Below are 18,790 nucleotides of genomic sequence, written 5' to 3'. Positions count from 1 at the left end.
TATTCATTGATGATAGGCCCTGCTTTACTGAAGTTGCGAGATATAGCATTCCAGTGAGATACAGCTTTGATTGCTGGTAGGCCTAGTGCACGGTTCTGACAGTCTGCCTGGTAGCCGACCTTCCTATACTGTGCCTCTCTCCGTCCCTCGCTAGCTAGCTATGAAAGAAGCGAGTGTTTATATTCTCGAAAGTAAACCAACTAATCAGTCTCCTTCATTCCAAGGATACTGGATTTTTGGAGTCGATTCCTAGATGAAAATGGGTTTTCTTTCTACTAAATGTCATGGTAAGTCACGGTATATAGCAAACTGTAAAGTACTTTTTTGGAGAGTGGTTTGTGGGCAGGCAGCAGGCAGGCAGCTAGAGATTTGATTGACAGTTCTAGTCGCCTAGTGATGGACCTTAGTCAAACTTCAAAAGCTGCATTACTTTACAGATTTTTTTACATTTTATTTCACCAGGTAGGCCAGTTGAGAACTAGTTCTCATTTACAACTGCGACCTGGCAAAGATAAAACAAAGCAGCGCAACAAAAACAACAACAGAGTTAGTTACAAATGGGATAAACAAAACGTACAGTCAATAACACAATAGAAAAATCTGTATACAGTGTGTGCAAATGAAGAAAGGAGGTAAGGCAATAAATAGGTCATAGTGGCGAAGTAATTACAATTTAGCAATTAACACTGGAGTGATAGATGTTCAGATGGGATGTGCAAGTAGAAATACTGGTGTGCAAAATAGCAGAAAAACTAAAATAAATATGGGGGATGAGGTAGGTAGTTGGATGGGCTATTTACAGATGGGCTGTGTACAGCTGCAGCGATCGGTAAGCTGCTCTGACAGCTGATGCTTAAAGTTAGTGAGGGAGATAAGTCTCCAACTTCAGTGATTTTTGCAATTCGTTCCCGTCATTGGCAGCAGAGAACTGGAAGGAAAGGCGGCCAAAGTAGGTGTTGGCTTTGGGGATGACCAGTGAAATATACCTGCTGGAGGTCGTGCTACGGGTGGGTGCTGCTATGGTGATCAGTGAGCTGAGATAAGGCAGAGCTTTACCTAGCAAAGACTTATAGATGACCTGGAGCCAGTGGGTTTGACAACGAATATGTAGCGAGGACCAGCCAACGAGAGCATACAGGTCGCAGTGGTGGGTAGTATATGGGGCTTTGGTGACAAAACGGATGGCACTGTGATAGACTGCATCCAATTTGCTTAGTAGAGTGTTGGAGGCTATTTTGTAAAGGACATCGCCGAAGTCAAGGATCAGTCAGTTTTACGAGGATATGTTTGGCAGCATGAGTGAAGGAGGCTTTGTTGCGAAATAGGAAGCCGATTCTAGATTTAATTTTGGATTGGAAATGCTTAATATGAGTCTGGAAGGAGAGTTTACAGTCTAACCAGACACCTAGGTATTTGTAGTTGTCCACATATTCTAAGTCAGAACCGTCCAGAGTAGTGATGCTAGGCGGGCGGGCAGGTGCGGGCAGCGATCGGTTGAAGAGCATGCATTTAGTTTTACTTGCAATTAAGAGCAGTTGGAGGCCACGGAAGGAGAGTTGTATGGCATTGAAGCTTGTCTGGAGGTTTGTTAACACAGTGTCCAAAGAAGGGCCAGAAGTATACAGAATGGTGTCGTCTGCGTAGAGGTGGATCAAAGAATCACCCGCAGCAAGAGCGACATCATTGATATATACAGAGAAAAGAGTCGTCCCGAGAATTAAACCCTGTGGTACCCCCATAGAGACTGCCAGAGGTCTGGACAACAGGCCCTCTGATTTGACACACTGAACTATCTGAGAAGTAGTTAGTGAACCAGGGGAGGCAGTCATTAGAGAAACCAAGGCTGTTGATTCTGCCGATAAGAATACGGTGATTGACAAGAGTCGAAAGCCTTGGCCAGGTCGATGAAGACGGCTGCACAGTACTGTTTTTTATCGATGGTGGTTAAAGTAAAATGCCCGTTCAGTGGCGCTTCGAAATTACTTTCTCAGATTGAACAGAAAACAATATTCCCATTTTTGCGTCATAGGTTAACCCTTACCAAACAGGATCTTTAGTTTGGCTTAGAAAGCCTGTCAACCAATCACAATGCTTGTTCACATGCATTTCATTATCCTTGTCAGATAAGCTAGGCTACTAGATCTGCTGCACAGTATAGGCGTACAGAAGGCGGCCAATTCGTAATTTTCAATTACAATATTTTTTATAAAGATAGACATTATATTGTAAGATTATAGGAGTAACTCTGGTAGGCCTAAAACATTCTTCCTCACCTCAAGTTCAACTGTCAAGGGTTAGTTGGATTATCGGTGCGCACTGCCTTCTTATCATAGGCCTGCAGGCTAATAGCCACACCAAACCTTCAAAAGTTTCTAAACTCCATTAATGTAATACTGTATCAAAAGTAAGTCACTCAAACTTTTATATGGAAAATATAAGCAGGATATTATATTGCAGCAAACAGCATTAGTTGGAATTTAATTTGGCCAATGAAAATTACACAGAATAAAACAAATCTCATAAAAGTTTTGAACAGCCTGCCAGGTAGCCTAGTGGTTAGAGCGTTGGACTTGTAACCGCAAGGTTGCAAAATCGAATCACCGAACTGACAAGGTAAAAAATCTGTCGTCCTGCCCCTTAACAAGGCAGTAAACCCACTGTTCCTAGGCCGTCATTGAAAATAAGAATTTGTTGTTAACTGACTTGCCTAGTTAAATAAAAGATTTTAAAAAATAAAATAAGAATGGCTACAACGTCACCTATGGGCACAAACCCACCGTCGCTGGATCAGACAGGACTGGCAAAAAGTGCTCTTCACTGATGAGTCGCGGTTTTGTCTCACCAGGGGTGATGGTCGGATTCGCGTTTATCGTTGAAGGAATAAGTGTTACACCGAGGCCTGTACTCTGGAGCGGGATCGATTTGGAGGTGGAGGGTCCATCATGGTCTGGGGCGGTGTGTCACAGCATCATCGGACTGAGCTTGTTGTCATTGCTGGCAATCTCAACGCTGTGCTTTACAGGGAAGACATCCTCCTCCCTCTTGTGGTGTCCTTCCTGCAGGCTCATCCTGACATGACCCTCCAGCATGACAATGCCACCAGCCATACTGCTCGTTCTGTGCGTGATTTCCTGCAAGACACTGCAAGAATGTCAGTGTTCTGCCATGGCTATCGAAGAGCCCGGATCTCAATCCTATTGAGCACATCTGGGACCTGATGGATCGGAGGGTGAGGGCTAGGGCCATTCCCTCACAGAAATGTCCGGGAACTTGCAGGTGCCTTGGTGGAAGAGTGGGGTAACATCTCACAGTAAGAACAGCCAATCTGGTGAAGACAATGAGGAGATGCACTGCAGTACTTAATGCAGCTGGTGGCCACACCAGATACTGATTGTTACTTTTGATTTTGACACCCCCACCCCCATCCTTTGTTCAGGGAAACATTATTCCATTTCTGTTAGTCACATGTCTGTGGAACTTGTTCAGTTTATGTCTCAGTTGTTGAATCTTGTTATGTTCATACAAATATTTACACATGTTAAGTTTGCTGAAAATAAACGCAGTTGACAGTGAGAGGACTTTTCTTTTTTGCTGAGTTTAGCTGTTGAGGCCAGGGACACACACACACACACGCACACAACAGTACTCATTCCACTGACACACCTAGGAGGCAAATGGGTTGATTTGTGACTGAGCAATAGCCTTATTTAAGGCAGAGGCCGTGCTTGATGTATCATGGGTTAATTGTGACTGACTGATCTACAAATAATATTGAGCAGTTATTTATGATGCAAGGTGATTTGTAGATCAGTCAGTCTCGACTTGCCTTTAAAGTCGGCTGAAATGTCGAACGTGCCCAGAGTTGTTTGAGAACATAAATTCTCCTGAGTCGCTGATCACCGACTGCACCAACTGACTGATTTGCAAATCATTTTGCATCCTAAATAACTACTCAGTTCTCAGGTTAAACTCCATTTAAAACGTCCACCCTTTCCCCTAACCTTATGCTCCAGCAGGATGCAGCTGAGCACCATGAGGCAGGCGTCCACACCCAGCAACTCCAGGGGCAGGTGCAGGGGGAAGTCCACCATGGAGAAGCGAGAGTTGTCGGGCAGGGCGAAGGTGAGTGCCGGCTGCATCTCGTGGGGCAGCACCTCCACATCTACGCGCCGTTGGCCCGCCACGGGCACCGGGGAGCGCAGGAGGCGGTAGACCCAGGACTCGATCTCCCGCAGGTCAGCCAGCAGCTGGCTGCCCTTCTCCTCCACCAACAGGGCCCCTGTGAACACGCGCCACATGGTGTCCCTGGTGGCAGAATGACAAGTCAGTCAACAAACTGACAGTTTAGATACACATGTAGAGGCCTCTGTTACATGCAGATGAAAATGGTGTCCCTGACAGGAGACAGTCAACAAATCATATTACAATCATACTTCAACAGGTGATAAAAGCTCAACCATATCCTGTGAGATAATCCGCCCAATCAAACCGCACAGCGACGCCACCTGTTCACATACATTATTCTAATATTAAGCGAGTGCTACATCATCAAAGCCTTATAACTACATTTACACAGACAAAACACCCTTCCCTCTGCATTCCACTGTACACTGTCAATGTGTAATGAGCAAACAAGATCGCCGATATGAGCCGCCGATATGTCGACAGCCCTCCACTCTGAACGTACACACCTGTACACACAACGTGGCGGCATTAAACCCTCTTTGCAATTGCCTGGCGTCTGTTGGCTAGGGAGGGAGATTAATCATTAGCTCATCAGAGCTCGCCCTGGGCCGCCGCCCACTGCAGCTGCTCCCTGAAGGCAGTCAGAGACCTCAATCTGTCAGGCGAGCGCTGTGTGTGAATGTGTGTGCGCATGTCATAGGCTTCAGGGACTGTGTAAGTGTTACTGTGTGCGTGTTTGTCTGTGCGCCTGTGTGTATGTGTGTGCCGCAGCAGCCTCCAACGCAGTAGACCCTCACAGTGTTATGTAAGGCAGCACGGCTAGGGCTCTAAAGTGTGAGAAATTTGGACACATATACGACTAAATATTTTGCTGTACGACCTGGGGTTTTATTTTGGGAGCAAAATCACAAATAAATAAATGTCTAACAGTATTTCACCGCAACACTTCTCTACACTGCTCAAATAAGACTGTCTCCTGCATCTGCTTGCTTCCAGTTCCCGAACCACACACACGCCAAGCACCGGCCCCTGTTAATCAAGCAGGGAGCACACAATTCCTCCACAGAGTTACTGTCTTTGGTTCCTCCACAGCCTTTTTTTCTCTCAGCATGGTGTCAATTCATACACTCAACATATTCTTCCAAAACAAGAACGATGGCGCTTTCCAGGCTGTTTCTAAATATGAATCTACAGGTCTTCTCTATTATACTATTACTTTGTGTATCTTGCTCTCTGCAAAACCCAAGTTAGTCTAAGGAAGCTGGCATATGCCTAAAATAATGCTAATGCTGATCGCTAACTAGCTAGCTAAAATTCCATTTAGCTAAAAGCTCAAGCTAGGGCAAAGCAAACATTAGCTTTCATACAGGTTGTTACCAGTGGCGGTGTAGATCAGCATGTTGTTTGTGCAACGCCATGTTCTGAATCAGATAGCCTATTCTAAAATCTTTGTCCAAATGCAGCATCTATTTAAAATGTGATTAGGGTCCCCTGGGAAACACTGACCAACACATTGGTTCCCACCCTGTCATAACTCCTAGCTGGCTTTTTAATTTGTTAGAATTTTGAATAGTATTTATATGATTCCAACAGTTCACCCAAGTGTTTTGATTTACAGTTTGATCTACAGTAGGGGGGAAAAGTATTTGATCCCCTGCTGATTTTGTACGTTTGCCCACTTACAAAGAAATGATCAGTCTATAATTTTAATGGTAGGTTTATTTGAACAGTGAGAGACAAAATAACTACAAAAAAATCCTGAAAAACGCATGTCAAAAATGTTATAAAATGATTTGCATTTTAATGAGGGAAATAAGTATTTGACCCCTCTGCAAAACATGACTTAGTACTTGGTGGCAAAACCCTTGTTGGCAATCACAGAGGTCAGACGTTTCTTGTAGTTGGCCACCAGGTTTGCACACATCTCAGGAGGGATTTTGTCCCACTCCTCTTTGCAGATCTTCTCCAAGTCATTAAGGTTTCGAGGCTGACGTTTGGCAACTCGAACCTTCCGCTCCCTCCACAGATTTTCTATGGGATTAAGGTCTGAAGACTGGCTAGGCCACTCCAGGACCTTAATGTGCTTCTTCTTGAGCCACTTCTTTGTTGCCTTGGCCGTGTGTTTTGGGCCATTGTCATGCTGGAATACCCATCCACGACCCATTTTCATTGCCCTGACTGAGAGAAGGATGTTCTCACCCAAGATTTGACGGTACATGGCCCCGTCCCTTTGACGCGGTGAAGTTGTCCTGTCCCCTTAGAAGAAAAACACCCCCAAAGCATAATGTTTCCACCTCCATGTTTGATGGTGGGGATGGTGTTCTTGGGGTCATAGGCAGCATTCCTCCTCCTCCAAACATGGCGAGTTGAGTTGATGCCAAAGAGCTCTATTGTGGTCTCATCTGACCACAACACTTTCACCAGTTGTCCTCTGAATCATTCAGATGTTCATTGGCAAACTTCAGACGGGCATGTATATGTATTCTTGAGCAGGGGGACCTTGCGGGCGCTGCAGGATTTCAGTCCTTCACGGCGTAGTGTGTTACCAATTGTTTTCTTGGTGACTATGGTCCCAGCTGCCTTGAGATCATTGACAAGATCCTCCCGTGTAGTTCTGGGCTGATTCCTCACCGTTCTCATGATCATTGCAACCCCACGAGGCATGGAGCCCCAGGCCAAGGGATATTGACAGTTCTTTTGTGTTTCTTCCATTTGCGAATAATCGCACCAAATGTTGTCACCTTCTCACCAGGCTGCTTGGCAATGGTCTTGTAGTCCATTCCAGCCCTGTGTAGGTCTACAATCTTGTCCCTGACATCCTTGGAGAGCTCTTTGGTCTTGGCCATGGTGGAGAGTTTGGAATCTGATTGATTGATTGCTTCTGTGGACAGGTGTCTTTTTTACAGGTAACAAGCTGCGGTTAGGAGCACTCCCTTTAAGAGTGTGCTCCTAATCTCAGCTTGTTACCTGTATAAAAGACACCTGGGAGCCAGAAATCTTTCTGATTGAGAGGGGGTCAAATACTTATTTCCCACATTAAAATTCAAATCAATTTATAACATTTTTGACATGCGTTTTTCTGGATATTTTTGTTGTTATTATGTCTCTCACTGTTCAAATAAACCTACCATTAAAATTATAGACTGATCCTTTCTTTATCAGTGGGCAAACGTACAAAATCAGCAGGGGATCAAATACTTTTCCCCCCCACTGTATATCGCAAGTCAAATTACAAGAGTCGGTTGAAAAAGCACAATTATATTTTTTTACCCCATATTATCGTGTGGCCCTAATAACAACCTGGTAACTTACCAGTATATGCAAACATTTGGTTGCACAGAAAGAAAGAAAGTGATATCTTTTTCAGGAGCTGTGCTTCAAAAGTAAGTAGGATTCATATAGGCCCAATGCTGGCTATATCTAAATCAATTTACAAATCTATTTTTCTGGTGCTTCCAAGATTTATGTGGTGCTCCTAACTTTTTGAAGTTAGGAGCACAAGTGCTACCATTTCGATCCCTGAGCACGATCCTTGGGTCTCTCTCTCGGTCTCCGTCACCGCGCAGACCAGGGAAAATGTCACGACAGTGAGTGAGGTCTTCATTAACCCGAAGAAGAAGCATCTCACAGCTTCTATCTGTGCTTTATTCCCCTCTGCTTCTGACAGGGTACTGTTGTTTACCGACATCTGCTGCTACTACTACACACAGGAATTGGCTATACTGTGCTTTTCCTGGAGCTGAGCGACAATTGTTACTAGAGGGACAATTGTTACTATTGTCTGGGCAGACAATATATGGATCCATTGTGGTGTTGATCGTTATAGAGGAAAGGAGACAGGGTTGTTTTTTGAGGGAGGAAAACTTCCAATACAAGCAAATAAATAAGTTACTGTAATAAGTTAAAATTATTCAAATAATGATTTTCAATATATATCTCTAAGAAAACATCATAGAACTCGTGAAAATAATAAACATTATTGCACGTAAAATGTTTTTGCATGGGAATGTCTCAATACCCTGTGTGTGTAAAGATGCATGCACACAATGTTCACAGATCTTCATCAATTGCCTTACATGAACACCACCCGACAGCAGCATGATAGGCCATGTGCCGGGGTGTGTGTGTGTGTGTGTGTGTGTGTGTGTGTCTTCGAGAGCAGGGTGGTGCATTTCCTGCAGCATTTGTTAGGAGACCCCACAATAGGGGATAAGGCAAAGCCCTGCTGACTCACTGATGACACTCCTCACTGTCCAGTGTCCATTTCACCTCCAAGAATTGAATCCTCCGGCATTTCAGACCACAGTGTTGTTTTAAAATATAAATGAGTGGGGCAATTCCATCTTGTCCATTAAATATCATGAGTGGGGTTAGTACTACGGTTGGAAGTGTTCTGGCCTGGGTAGTTTTAGGATAGTTTTAGCAACGTTGTGAGTTTGCTCAACTAAATCTCCTGAAAGAAATGGAAACCAGGGGGCTCCATCGTTTGATACGCCTGGCACTATGCATAGGTCTCACCTCTGAGTTGCGCGGGGCAGGCCGGCGCGCTGGGTCAACCTGTGGCTGCAGCAGTCCACCATTCTCTTGAGGATGTACAGGCACTCCCTAAAGGTGGAGAAAAAGGGGTAGTGGCTGATCATGCACAGCGAGGTCAGCGTGCTGTCGCGGTTCCGACTGACCATCTTGGCAGTGCTGCGTTTGTGCCGAGGGGACCTGCCGGCATTTGGCTCGCCACCGGGTGGTCCCGGCTCCGTGCCTGGCGCAGATGTGGTCGTTGTGTCAGCACTGGCAGGTGTCGGCAACGTGGAGGCAGTGGGGCAGCCACCGCTGCCATCGGAACTCTCGCTGGTCGCTTCCACTGTCTGCGCCGCCGTTCCACTGCTACCCGCCTTGTCGCGGCGGTGCCCCCCTCGCTGGAAGGAGCGGTAGAAGTTGACGCAGATACCATAGCGTGTGATGCCCGAGTCTTTGTCAGTGAGTGCGAAGACGAAGGAGGCGTCGTCTCGCAGGCTGACTCGGCGCTGCCGGATGCTCTGGCATCCCTCAGGCTGACAGAAGAAGACCACGTCCGGGGACAGAGGGAAGTCTGGGTGGTCCTCCAGCGGGTAACGGCGGAGGAGCTGGGGGGTCTGGGACCCACTGTCAGTGCTGGGCTGCCTGGAAGGTAGGATGGAGGGAGAATGGGCATCAGAAACAGTCTTGAATTAAAAAACAAAGGGCTAACGATATAATGTGAGGTAATAGGAATCAGTTTGGGATTGGACTGTTAAGTCCTCACCTGGCTCCGACCACCACCAGGTAGTCCAGTAGACGGGGGCACATTTTCTTTTTCTCCATCTTTGATTGATGTCTTTAAGTCATGGCAACACAGACATTTTTCACCTCTCTGGTCAGTCAGCAGCTGTTCAATCACGAAGAGGAAGGGCTAGGTGTGGGAGGAGCATGCAGGACCTTAGTTGTCATTGTGGACACCTGAGAAAAGAAATGGGGAAACCTGCAAAACAAGAAAATGTAGTATGTTACGGTTATGGTTTTCAGCTTTATTCGTTCACTAAAGCCTTGTTCACACTGGCAGTTTGAAGTGACTCTGAACCTATTTTTTGGCACATCTAACTCAAATATTTTCTTTTTCCTGCAGTCTGAACTGCCAAAAAGCCCATGGAATGGGATATTTCAAGCCACATACAAATCTGATTCCTGGCCATGCAATTTATTTGCCCTCAAGTGTTTTTTAGATTGTTATTTGGCATATTTTGTTGCTTTCTAGCTAATCTGTTGACAGTTTGACGAGAACATGTGGTAGCTAACTTGCTTGTTAATTGTTTACAAAAAAAAATGGTGAATGTGCTAGAACGCTGAACAGCTACCTAGCTAGGTAGTTGAATGCTGTGGTTAGCCAAAAAGGACTCGTTTTGAAAGTTAGCTTAGCTTGCTACATCACTTGTGAGTGATAGGAATCATAATCACCACCACCAATCAACCTACAACACTGCGCACACACCCGTCGTTACTATGACAACTAGCATAGCCACGTCAGCAAATGACTGAGGTCTGAATACACACAAATGCAATTTGATCACTTGTAAACTTACTGTTTGAACAGTCAGCATTCCAAAACGGATTTGAAAAACTAAACTGATTTGAGCATTAAGGCCTGCAGTGTGAACAAGGCTAAAGTAGCAAGGGTAATTGTAAATGTTTTGAATGGAAATCTATTGCCTAAAACTGACGGTAAATTGACAAAGCAGCTAAAACACACAAGGCTTATTTGTTTAACCATTTTTTTGTAATTCAAGCTCGTCTAGCTAATACTGCTATGACAACTTGAACACGTCTGTTAAAAATGACTAATTTGAGGTAGCGTGTGTCATGCAGTTTCACAGACAGAAAAGAGAGTTCCCACCCCACCTCAGCAGTGTGGACAATTGCCATTTGAAATATGTCGACCCCGGGCAAATATCTTAAGAATCTATGATCAGTCTCTTTTTTGTGACCAACTTTTTAGTTCGTTAACCTTCATGCATCATTATGATTACACATTTAGTTTTGTTTGGGGCTGATGGAAAAAGCAGCCAGTTTGTACAAATGGTTCTCTATTCTATGCGAGTCATTTTGAACCAGGTGTGTTTCTTGGAGTATTGCTATATCAACAAGGTTTCTTGCTAGGATATCAAGACAGCTGGAACATTTAATAGGACAGTTCAGGCCTTTCAAATTCCAAGACAGAATAGCTAGCATTGCCATTGTTTAAAAAAAAAGGATGTATTACTAATGACCTTGAGTCCATGCCACAACGAAATGAGGCTGTTCTGAGGGCAAAAGGGGTGGGGACACAACTCAATATTAGGAAGGTGTTCCTAATGTTTTATATATTCAGTGTATGTGCTCTATGTATAAAAAAAAGATGAGGGTATGTGCAAGAAACGCAGTCTATAATGTAGATCTTCACAATAATTAATCATGGCCTTTAGGCTAAGTCCTAATGATCAGTTGTCTCTGTAGCTAGATAGCAACTACTGTTAGCATAGCATAGCATAGCTAGAGGTCTGTTAACATTGGTAATCACTACAGAAAGCTAGATATACTCGCCTTTTGTTCTAATTTGATTAGTATTAGCTATCAACACTGCACTTTCAATGGCGAATGCATGATGTTTAGCGCTTATAGACAGCTAGCTAATTTTGCAAGAAAGAAATCACATTTCATTGTGTGAAAAAATACATAGCCAAGGCTATATACGACATTAGTGACTGATGATAGTGCGAACCGGTGCTTGATTCCTACGTCGCACATGGAAGTATGATTACAAGGCAGGCTCAGCAAACAGGAGTAACCATGACCATCACCCACTGCTGACAGAGATGGTCGCCTCGCTTCAGTTCCTTAGGAAACTATGCAGTAATTTGTTTTTTTATGTATTATTTCTTACATCGTTAGCCCAGAAAATCTCAAGTGTTATTTCATACAGCCGGGAAGAACTATTGGATATAAAAGCAACGTCAACTTATCAACATTACGACAGGGAATACGACTTTCCCGAAGCAGATCCTTTGTTCGGACCGCCACCCTGGGCGTGGGATCCTATCCCAGAGGCCGATCCAAAACAAAGCGGTCACCGCAGGAGAGGCGGACGGAGCAGCCTTCTTGGTAGACTTAGAAGGCGAGCACACCATACACCGCTTCAGAGCATATTACTCGACAATGTACAATCTCTAGACAACAAGGTGGACGAAATTAGGGCACGAGTTGCCTTCCAGAGAGACATCAGAGATTGTAACATTCTCTGTTTCATGGAAACATGGCTCACTCGGGATATGTTATCAGAGTCGGTACAGCCACCTGGTTTCTTCACGCATCGTGCCAACAGAAACAAACATCCCTCTGGTAAGAAGAAGGGCGGGGGTGTATGCCTTATGATTAGCGACTCATGGTGTGATCATAACAACATACAGGGACTTAAGTCCTTTTGTTCTCCTGACCTAGAATTTCTTATAATCAAATGCCAACCGCATTATCAACCAAGAGAATTCTCTTCGATTATAGTCACAGCCGAGGATATACCCTCCACAAGCAGATACCTCGATGGCCCTGAAAGAACTTCACTTGACTCTATGTAAACTGGAAACCATACATCCTGAGGCTGCATTTATTGTAGCTTTATTAAAATCTCCAGCTAATCAGAGAACAAGGCTTCCTAAATTCTAATCAGCATATCGAATGCGCAACACGGGCTGGTAGCATTCTCGACCATTGCTACTCTAACTTCTGCGATGCATACAAAGCCCTCCCTTCAGAAATTCTGACCACGACTTTATTTTGATGCACCCAGCCTATAGACAGAAACTAAAACAGGAAACGCCCGTGCTCAGGTCTATGCAACGTTGGTCTGACCAATCAGATTCCACGCTTCAAGATTGCTTCGATCACGTGGACTGGGATATGTTCCGGGTAGGCTAATACAACAACATTGATGTATACGCTGACTTGTTGAGCGAGTTTATTAGAAAGTGCATCAGCGATGTTGTACCCACTGTGACTAACCAGAAACCGTGGATTGATGGCAGCATTCTAGCAAAACTGAAAGCGCGAACCATCGCTTTTAATTACGGCAAGGCCACTGGAAACATGACCGAATACAAATAGTGTAGCTATTCCCTCCGCAAGGCAATCAAACAAGCAAAGCGTCAGTATAAAGACAAAGTAGATTCGCAATTCAACAGCTCAAACACGAGACGTATGTGGCAGGGTCTACAGACAATCACGGATTACAAAAGGAAAACCAGCCCCATCGCGGACATCGACGTCTCGCTCCCAGACAAATTAAATAACTTCTTTGCTCCAACTCAATAATCAAGTTTACAGATGACACTACAGTGGTAGGCTTGATTACCAACAACGACGAGACGGCCTACAGGGAGGAGGTGAGGGCCCTCGGGAGTGTGGTGTCAGGAAAATAACCTCTCACTGAACGTCAACAAAACAAAGAAGATGATACAAATACCACCACTATTGTTAACATATTTTTGTCGATTCAGCATCATGTTGTGGAGGTGCTTTGCTGCATGAGGGACTGGTGCACTTCACAAAATAGATGGCATCATGAGGGAGGAAAAGTATGTGGATATATTGAAGCAACATCTCAAGACATCAGTCGGGAAGATAAAGCTTGGTCGCAAATGGGTCTTCCAAATGGACAATGAGCCCAAGCATACTTCCAAAGTTGTGACAAAATGGCTTAAGGACAACAAGGTCAAGGTATTGAAGTGGCCATCAAAGCCCTGACCTCAATCCTATAGAAAATATGTGGGCAGAACTGAAAAAGCGTGTGCGAGCAAGGAGGCCTACAAACCTGACTCAGTTACACCAGCTCTGTCAGGAGGAATGGGCCAAAATTCACCCAACTTATTTTGAGAAGCTTGTGGAAGGCTACCCGAAACATTTGACCCAAGTTAAACAAATTTAAAGGCAATGCTACCAAATACTAACTGAGTGAATGTAAACTTCTGACTCACTGGGAATGTGATGAAAGAAATAAAAGCTGAAATAAATACATCTCTCTACTATTATTCTGACATTTCACATTCTTAAAATAAAGTGGTGATCCTAACTAACCTAATACAAGGATTTTTTCTGATTAAATGTCAGGAATTGTGAAAAACTGAGTTTAAATGTATTTGGCTAAGGTGTATGTAAACTTCCGACTTCAACTGTACACACACACACACACACACACACACACACACACACACACACACACACACACACACACACACACACACACACACATATTTTAAAATAATAAAATCTTTAAGAACTAACAATGGTGACTGTTAGAGGCAAACTAACCAATAAAAAGGCAAGATTCTGTGGCTGTGTTATATCCTCATATGACAGACCTACACTGCTGTGTGTGTGTGTGTGTGTGTGTGTGTGTGTGTGTGTGTGTGTATATATATGTCCTTTAGTTACCCCAAAGGTACCACTGGTGGATAATTAGCTCAGGAGCGCACAGCCAGCGAATCTGGCAAGACCCTTCAGAAGTGGATGAGGCATCAGCATGAGACACTCAGTCAACTGGGCGGACGCAATCAAGCCTGCAGGGATTAGCCTTGCTCTAGAAACAAAGCAAGAGCCCCAATATTCTATACTACCCTCAAAGTACACTTCAGTTTCAAAACTATAATTTCTACAAACACCTGCCCAGTAATTTTAGAAAGGGAAGAACTGAGATTCAGATAAAGGTGTCAGAAACAATAGGATTACTACAAAGCCCAAAACTAAGATGTAAAAATGGTTTTGTTTGTGTCTTAATTAAGAGACAAGAGATTTGGAAGCCAATTACTGTTCAAAAGGACAAAAAAGTGATTTTTGTTGTTATTGATCTTTTACCTAATGGCGGCGCTCAAAACATGAGCAAATTCACATAGGAACACAGCCATTTTAAAACCGCAGGGCTTGTGCAATGTGCAATGCCTTCATTTACATACAGTGCCTCAGAAAGTATTCACACACCTCGACTTTTTCCACAATTTGTTGTGTTACAGCCTGAATTTAAAATTGATTAAATTGAGATTTTGTCACTGGCCTATACAGAATACCTCATAAAGTCAGAGCAGAATTATGTTAAGACATTTTTACAAATTCAATAAGTATTCAACCCCTTTGTTATGGCAAGCCTAAATAAGTTGAGTAAAAATGTGCTTAAAAAGTCAGTCACATGCTCACTGTGAGTGCAATAATAACTTTAAACATGATTTTTGAATGACTACCCTCATCTCTGTACCCCACACATATAATTTATATGAAAGGTCCCTCAGTTGAGCAGTAAATTTCAAACACAGATTCAACCACAAAGACCAGGGAGGTTTTCCAATGCCTAGCAAAGGGCACCTATTGCTAGATGAGTAAAATAAAAATAAAAGCAGACATTGAATATCCCTTTGAGCATTGTGAAGCTATTAATTACGCTGTGGATGGTGTATCAGTACACCTAGTAACTACAATGATACAGGCGTCCTTCCTAACTCAGTTGCCGGAAAGGAAGGAAACCGCTCAGGGATTTCACAATGAGGCCAATGGTGACTTTAAAACAGTTAGAGTATATTGGCTGTGATAAGAGAAATCTCTGTCAAAAGCTGTCATCAAGGCAAAGGGTAGCTACTTTAAATAATCTCAAATATAAAATATAGTTGTATAACACTTTTTTGGTCACTACATGATTCCATGTGTCATTTCATAGTTTTGATGTCTTCACTATTGTTCTACAACGTAGAAAATGTTACAAATACAGTGAGGGAAAAAAGTATTTGATACGGTGAAGTTTGTCCAGATGTTCATTGGCAAACTTCAGACGGGCATGTATATGTGCTTTTTTGAGCAGGCGGACCTTGCGGGCGCTGCAGGATTTCAGTCCTTCACGGCGTAGTGTGTTACCAATTGTTTTCTTGGTGACTATTGTCCCAGCTGCCTTGAGATCATTGACAAGATCCTCCCGTGTAGTTCTGGGCTGATTCCTCACCGTTCTCATGATCATTGCAACTCCACGAGGTGAGATCTTGCATGGAGCCCCAGGCCGAGGGAGATTGACAGTTCTTTTGTGTTTCTTCCATTTGCGAATAATCGCACTAACTGTTGTCACCTTCTCACCAAGCTGCTTGGCGATGGTCTTGTAGCCCATTCCAGCCTTGTGTAGGTCTACAATCTTGTCCCTGACATCCTTGGAGAGCTCTTTGGTCTTGGCCATGGTGGAGAGTTTGGAATCTGATTGATTGATTGCTTCTGTGGACAGGTGTCTTTTATACAGGTAACAAGCTGAGATTAGGAGCACTCCCTTTAAGAGAGTGTGCTCCTAATCTCAGCTCGTTACCTTAATAAAAGACACCTGGGAGCCAGAAATCTTTCTGATTGAGAGGGGGTCAAATACTTATTTCCCTCATTAAAATGCAAATCAATTTATAACATTTTTGACATGCGTTTTTCAGGATTTTGTTGTTATTCTGTCTCTCACTGTTCAAATAAACCTACCATTAAAATTATAGACTGATCATTTCTTTGTCAGTGGGCAAACGTAAAATCAGCAGGGGATCAAATACTTTTTTCCCTCACTGTAAAGAAAAACCCTTGAATGAGTTGCTGTGTCCAAACTGGTACTGTATATTTACAGTACATGCCTATATTTTCCCAGATAGTTCCATGTAGTATATAGACAGTACATATATGCATTTACTTTCTCTGATATTTGTATATCATATTGACAGTACGTTCTTTTTAAAAATATTTTATTTGAAAGAATTTTCTTTTGCAATTTAGTACTAAACAAAAGCACACAACAAAAAACACAGCTGCCTGACATATGAAATGAAGTATTGCTTAGGCAAGACATGGAACAAGAATAGAGCAAGAATGACAGTTACAACAACAGTAAGTGTTCCTAGTCTCTCTCTCACACACACACACACACACACACACACAGTGCCTTCAGAAAGTAATCAGACCCTTTGTTATGAGACTAGAAATTGAGCTCAGGTGCATCCTGTTTCCATTGATCATCCTTGGTCCCCAAGAACACAGTGGCCTCCAAGTTTGGAACCACCAAGACTCTTCCTAGAGCTGGCCGCCCGGCCAAACTGAGCAATTGGGGGAGAAAGGCCTTGGTCAGGGAGATGACCAAGAACCCAATGGTCCCGTGTGGCTCAGTTGGTAGAGCATGGTGTTTGCCATGCCAGGGTTGTGGGTCGCTCTGGATAAGAGCGTCTGCTAAATGACTAAAATGTAAAAATGTCACAGAGCTCTAGAGTTCCTCTGTGGAGATGGGAGAATCTTCCATAAGGACAACCATCTCTGCAGCACTCCACCAATCAGGCCAGACGGAAGCCACTCCTCAGTAATAGGCACATGACAGACCGCTTGGGTATTGGCAAAAGGCACCTAAAGACTCTGACCATGAGAAGCAAGATTCTCTGGTCTGATGAAACCAAGCTTGAACTCTTTGGCCTGAATGCCAAGCGTCACGTTTGGAGGAAAGCTGGCACCATGGTGGTGGCAGCATCATGCTGTGGGGATGTTTTTTAGCAGCAGGGACTGGGAGACTAGTCAGGATCGAGGCAAAGATGAACAGAGCAAAGTACAGAGAGATCCTTGATGAAAACCTGCTCCAGAGCGCTCAGGACCTCAGACTGGGGCGAAGGTTCACCTTCCAACAGGATAACAAGCACACAGCCAAGACAACGCAGGAGTCTCTGAATGTCCTTGAGTGGCCCAGCCAGAGCCCGGATTTGAACCCGATCGAACATCTCTGGAGAGACCTGAAAATAGCTGTGCAGCAACGCTCCCCATCCAACCTGACCGAGCTTGAGACGGTCTGCAGAGAAGAACGGGAGAAACTCCCCAAATACAGGTGTGCCAAACTTGTAGCATCATACCCAAGAAGACTCAAGGCTGTAATCGCTGACAAAGATGCTTCAACCAAGTACTGAGTAAAGGGTCTGAATACTTACAGTGGCTTGCAAAAGTATTCACCCCCCTTGGAATTGTTCCTATTTTGTTGCCTTACAACCTGGAATTAAAATAGATTGGGGGGTTTGTATGATTTGATTTACACAACATGCCTACGACTTTGAAGATGCAAAATATTTTTTATTGTGAAACAAGAAATAAGACAAAAAAAAATGAAAACTTGAGCGTGCATAACTATTCACCCCCCCAAAGTCAATACTTTGTAGAGCCACCTTATGCAGCAACTACAGCTGCAAGTCTCTTGGGTCATGTCTCTATAAGCTTGGCACATCTAGCCACAGCAATTTATTCCCATTCTTCAAGGCAAAACTGCTCCAGCTTCTTCAACTTGGACGGGTCCTGCTGGTGTACAGCAATCTTTAAGTCATACTACAGATTCTCAAATGGATTGAGGTCTGGGCTTTGACTAGGCCATTCCAAGTCATTTCAATGTTTCCCCTTAAACCACTCGAGTGTTGCTTTATCAGTATGCTTAGGGTCATTGTCCTGCTGTTTGTCTTCTCTGGAAGAATTATCAGTGTGGCCCTATCACCTGGACATATACTGTAATACTGTATCTATAATCGTTCGCTAGTAATACTTGTCCTGCGCGAATTTGTATTTGTGATGCATACATTTGTCACGTAAAAAAGAACAAGGGTTGAGGGAATAGGGAATGTTTTCCCTAAACAAATGAAGGATTTCGGTAACAGAACAGAAGACTCTTGGTTGGGGGATTTGTTTTTGGGGGGGGCCTAACTCGCATTCGCATTTTTTCTAACCGTTGTACACCCACACCATTCTGTTGTGGTACGCTCTCACCATTCCAACACAGAAAAGCTGTTTAACAAAAAAAAAATGTAAATGGAAGGAAAACTATTTCACTCGTATTGTATATTTCATAGAAATATGCAAACACTGGCCAGTTACTTAAAGCGAGCTAAATTCATTGTGCATGAAACCACAAAGTGATGCCTGCAAGGCCCGTGTCATTCTGGTATGCCTAACAGATATCTGATATTCCCAGAAAAACTGTGCTGATGTTGAATTATAGGCCCATCTGATGAGGTACTTATCTAACCCTAGAGAGGGCATTTGCTGAGCTACAGTA

At 43.7% G+C, this 18,790-nt stretch overlaps 1 protein-coding gene across 12 annotated transcripts in view; it reads right to left on the bottom strand.

The window, feature by feature from the left end:
* The window catches only part of LOC106561933 (MAP kinase-activating death domain protein), a 90,341-nt gene that overhangs the window by 51,961 nt on the left and 19,590 nt on the right, over positions 1 to 18,790 (bottom strand). For all 12 annotated transcript variants that reach the window (XM_045688981.2, XM_082957716.1, XM_082957715.1 and 9 more), the window contains exons 2-4: positions 9,464 to 9,679; positions 8,704 to 9,342; positions 4,002 to 4,305 (exon numbers count right to left, since the gene is read on the bottom strand). In XM_045688981.2, the coding sequence (XP_045544937.2) occupies positions 4,002 to 4,305; positions 8,704 to 9,342; positions 9,464 to 9,522 (1,002 nt within the window). In that variant the 5' untranslated portion in view covers positions 9,523 to 9,679. The remainder of the gene's footprint in view (positions 1 to 4,001; positions 4,306 to 8,703; positions 9,343 to 9,463; positions 9,680 to 18,790) is intronic.

This window comes from Salmo salar, chromosome 11 (genome assembly GCF_965601325.2).
Source record: "Salmo salar chromosome 11, fSalSal1, whole genome shotgun sequence".
Taxonomy (NCBI): domain Eukaryota; kingdom Metazoa; phylum Chordata; class Actinopteri; order Salmoniformes; family Salmonidae; genus Salmo; species Salmo salar.
Note: the sequence above shows the minus strand (reverse complement) of the source record. Positions and strands in the feature narration are given on the sequence as shown.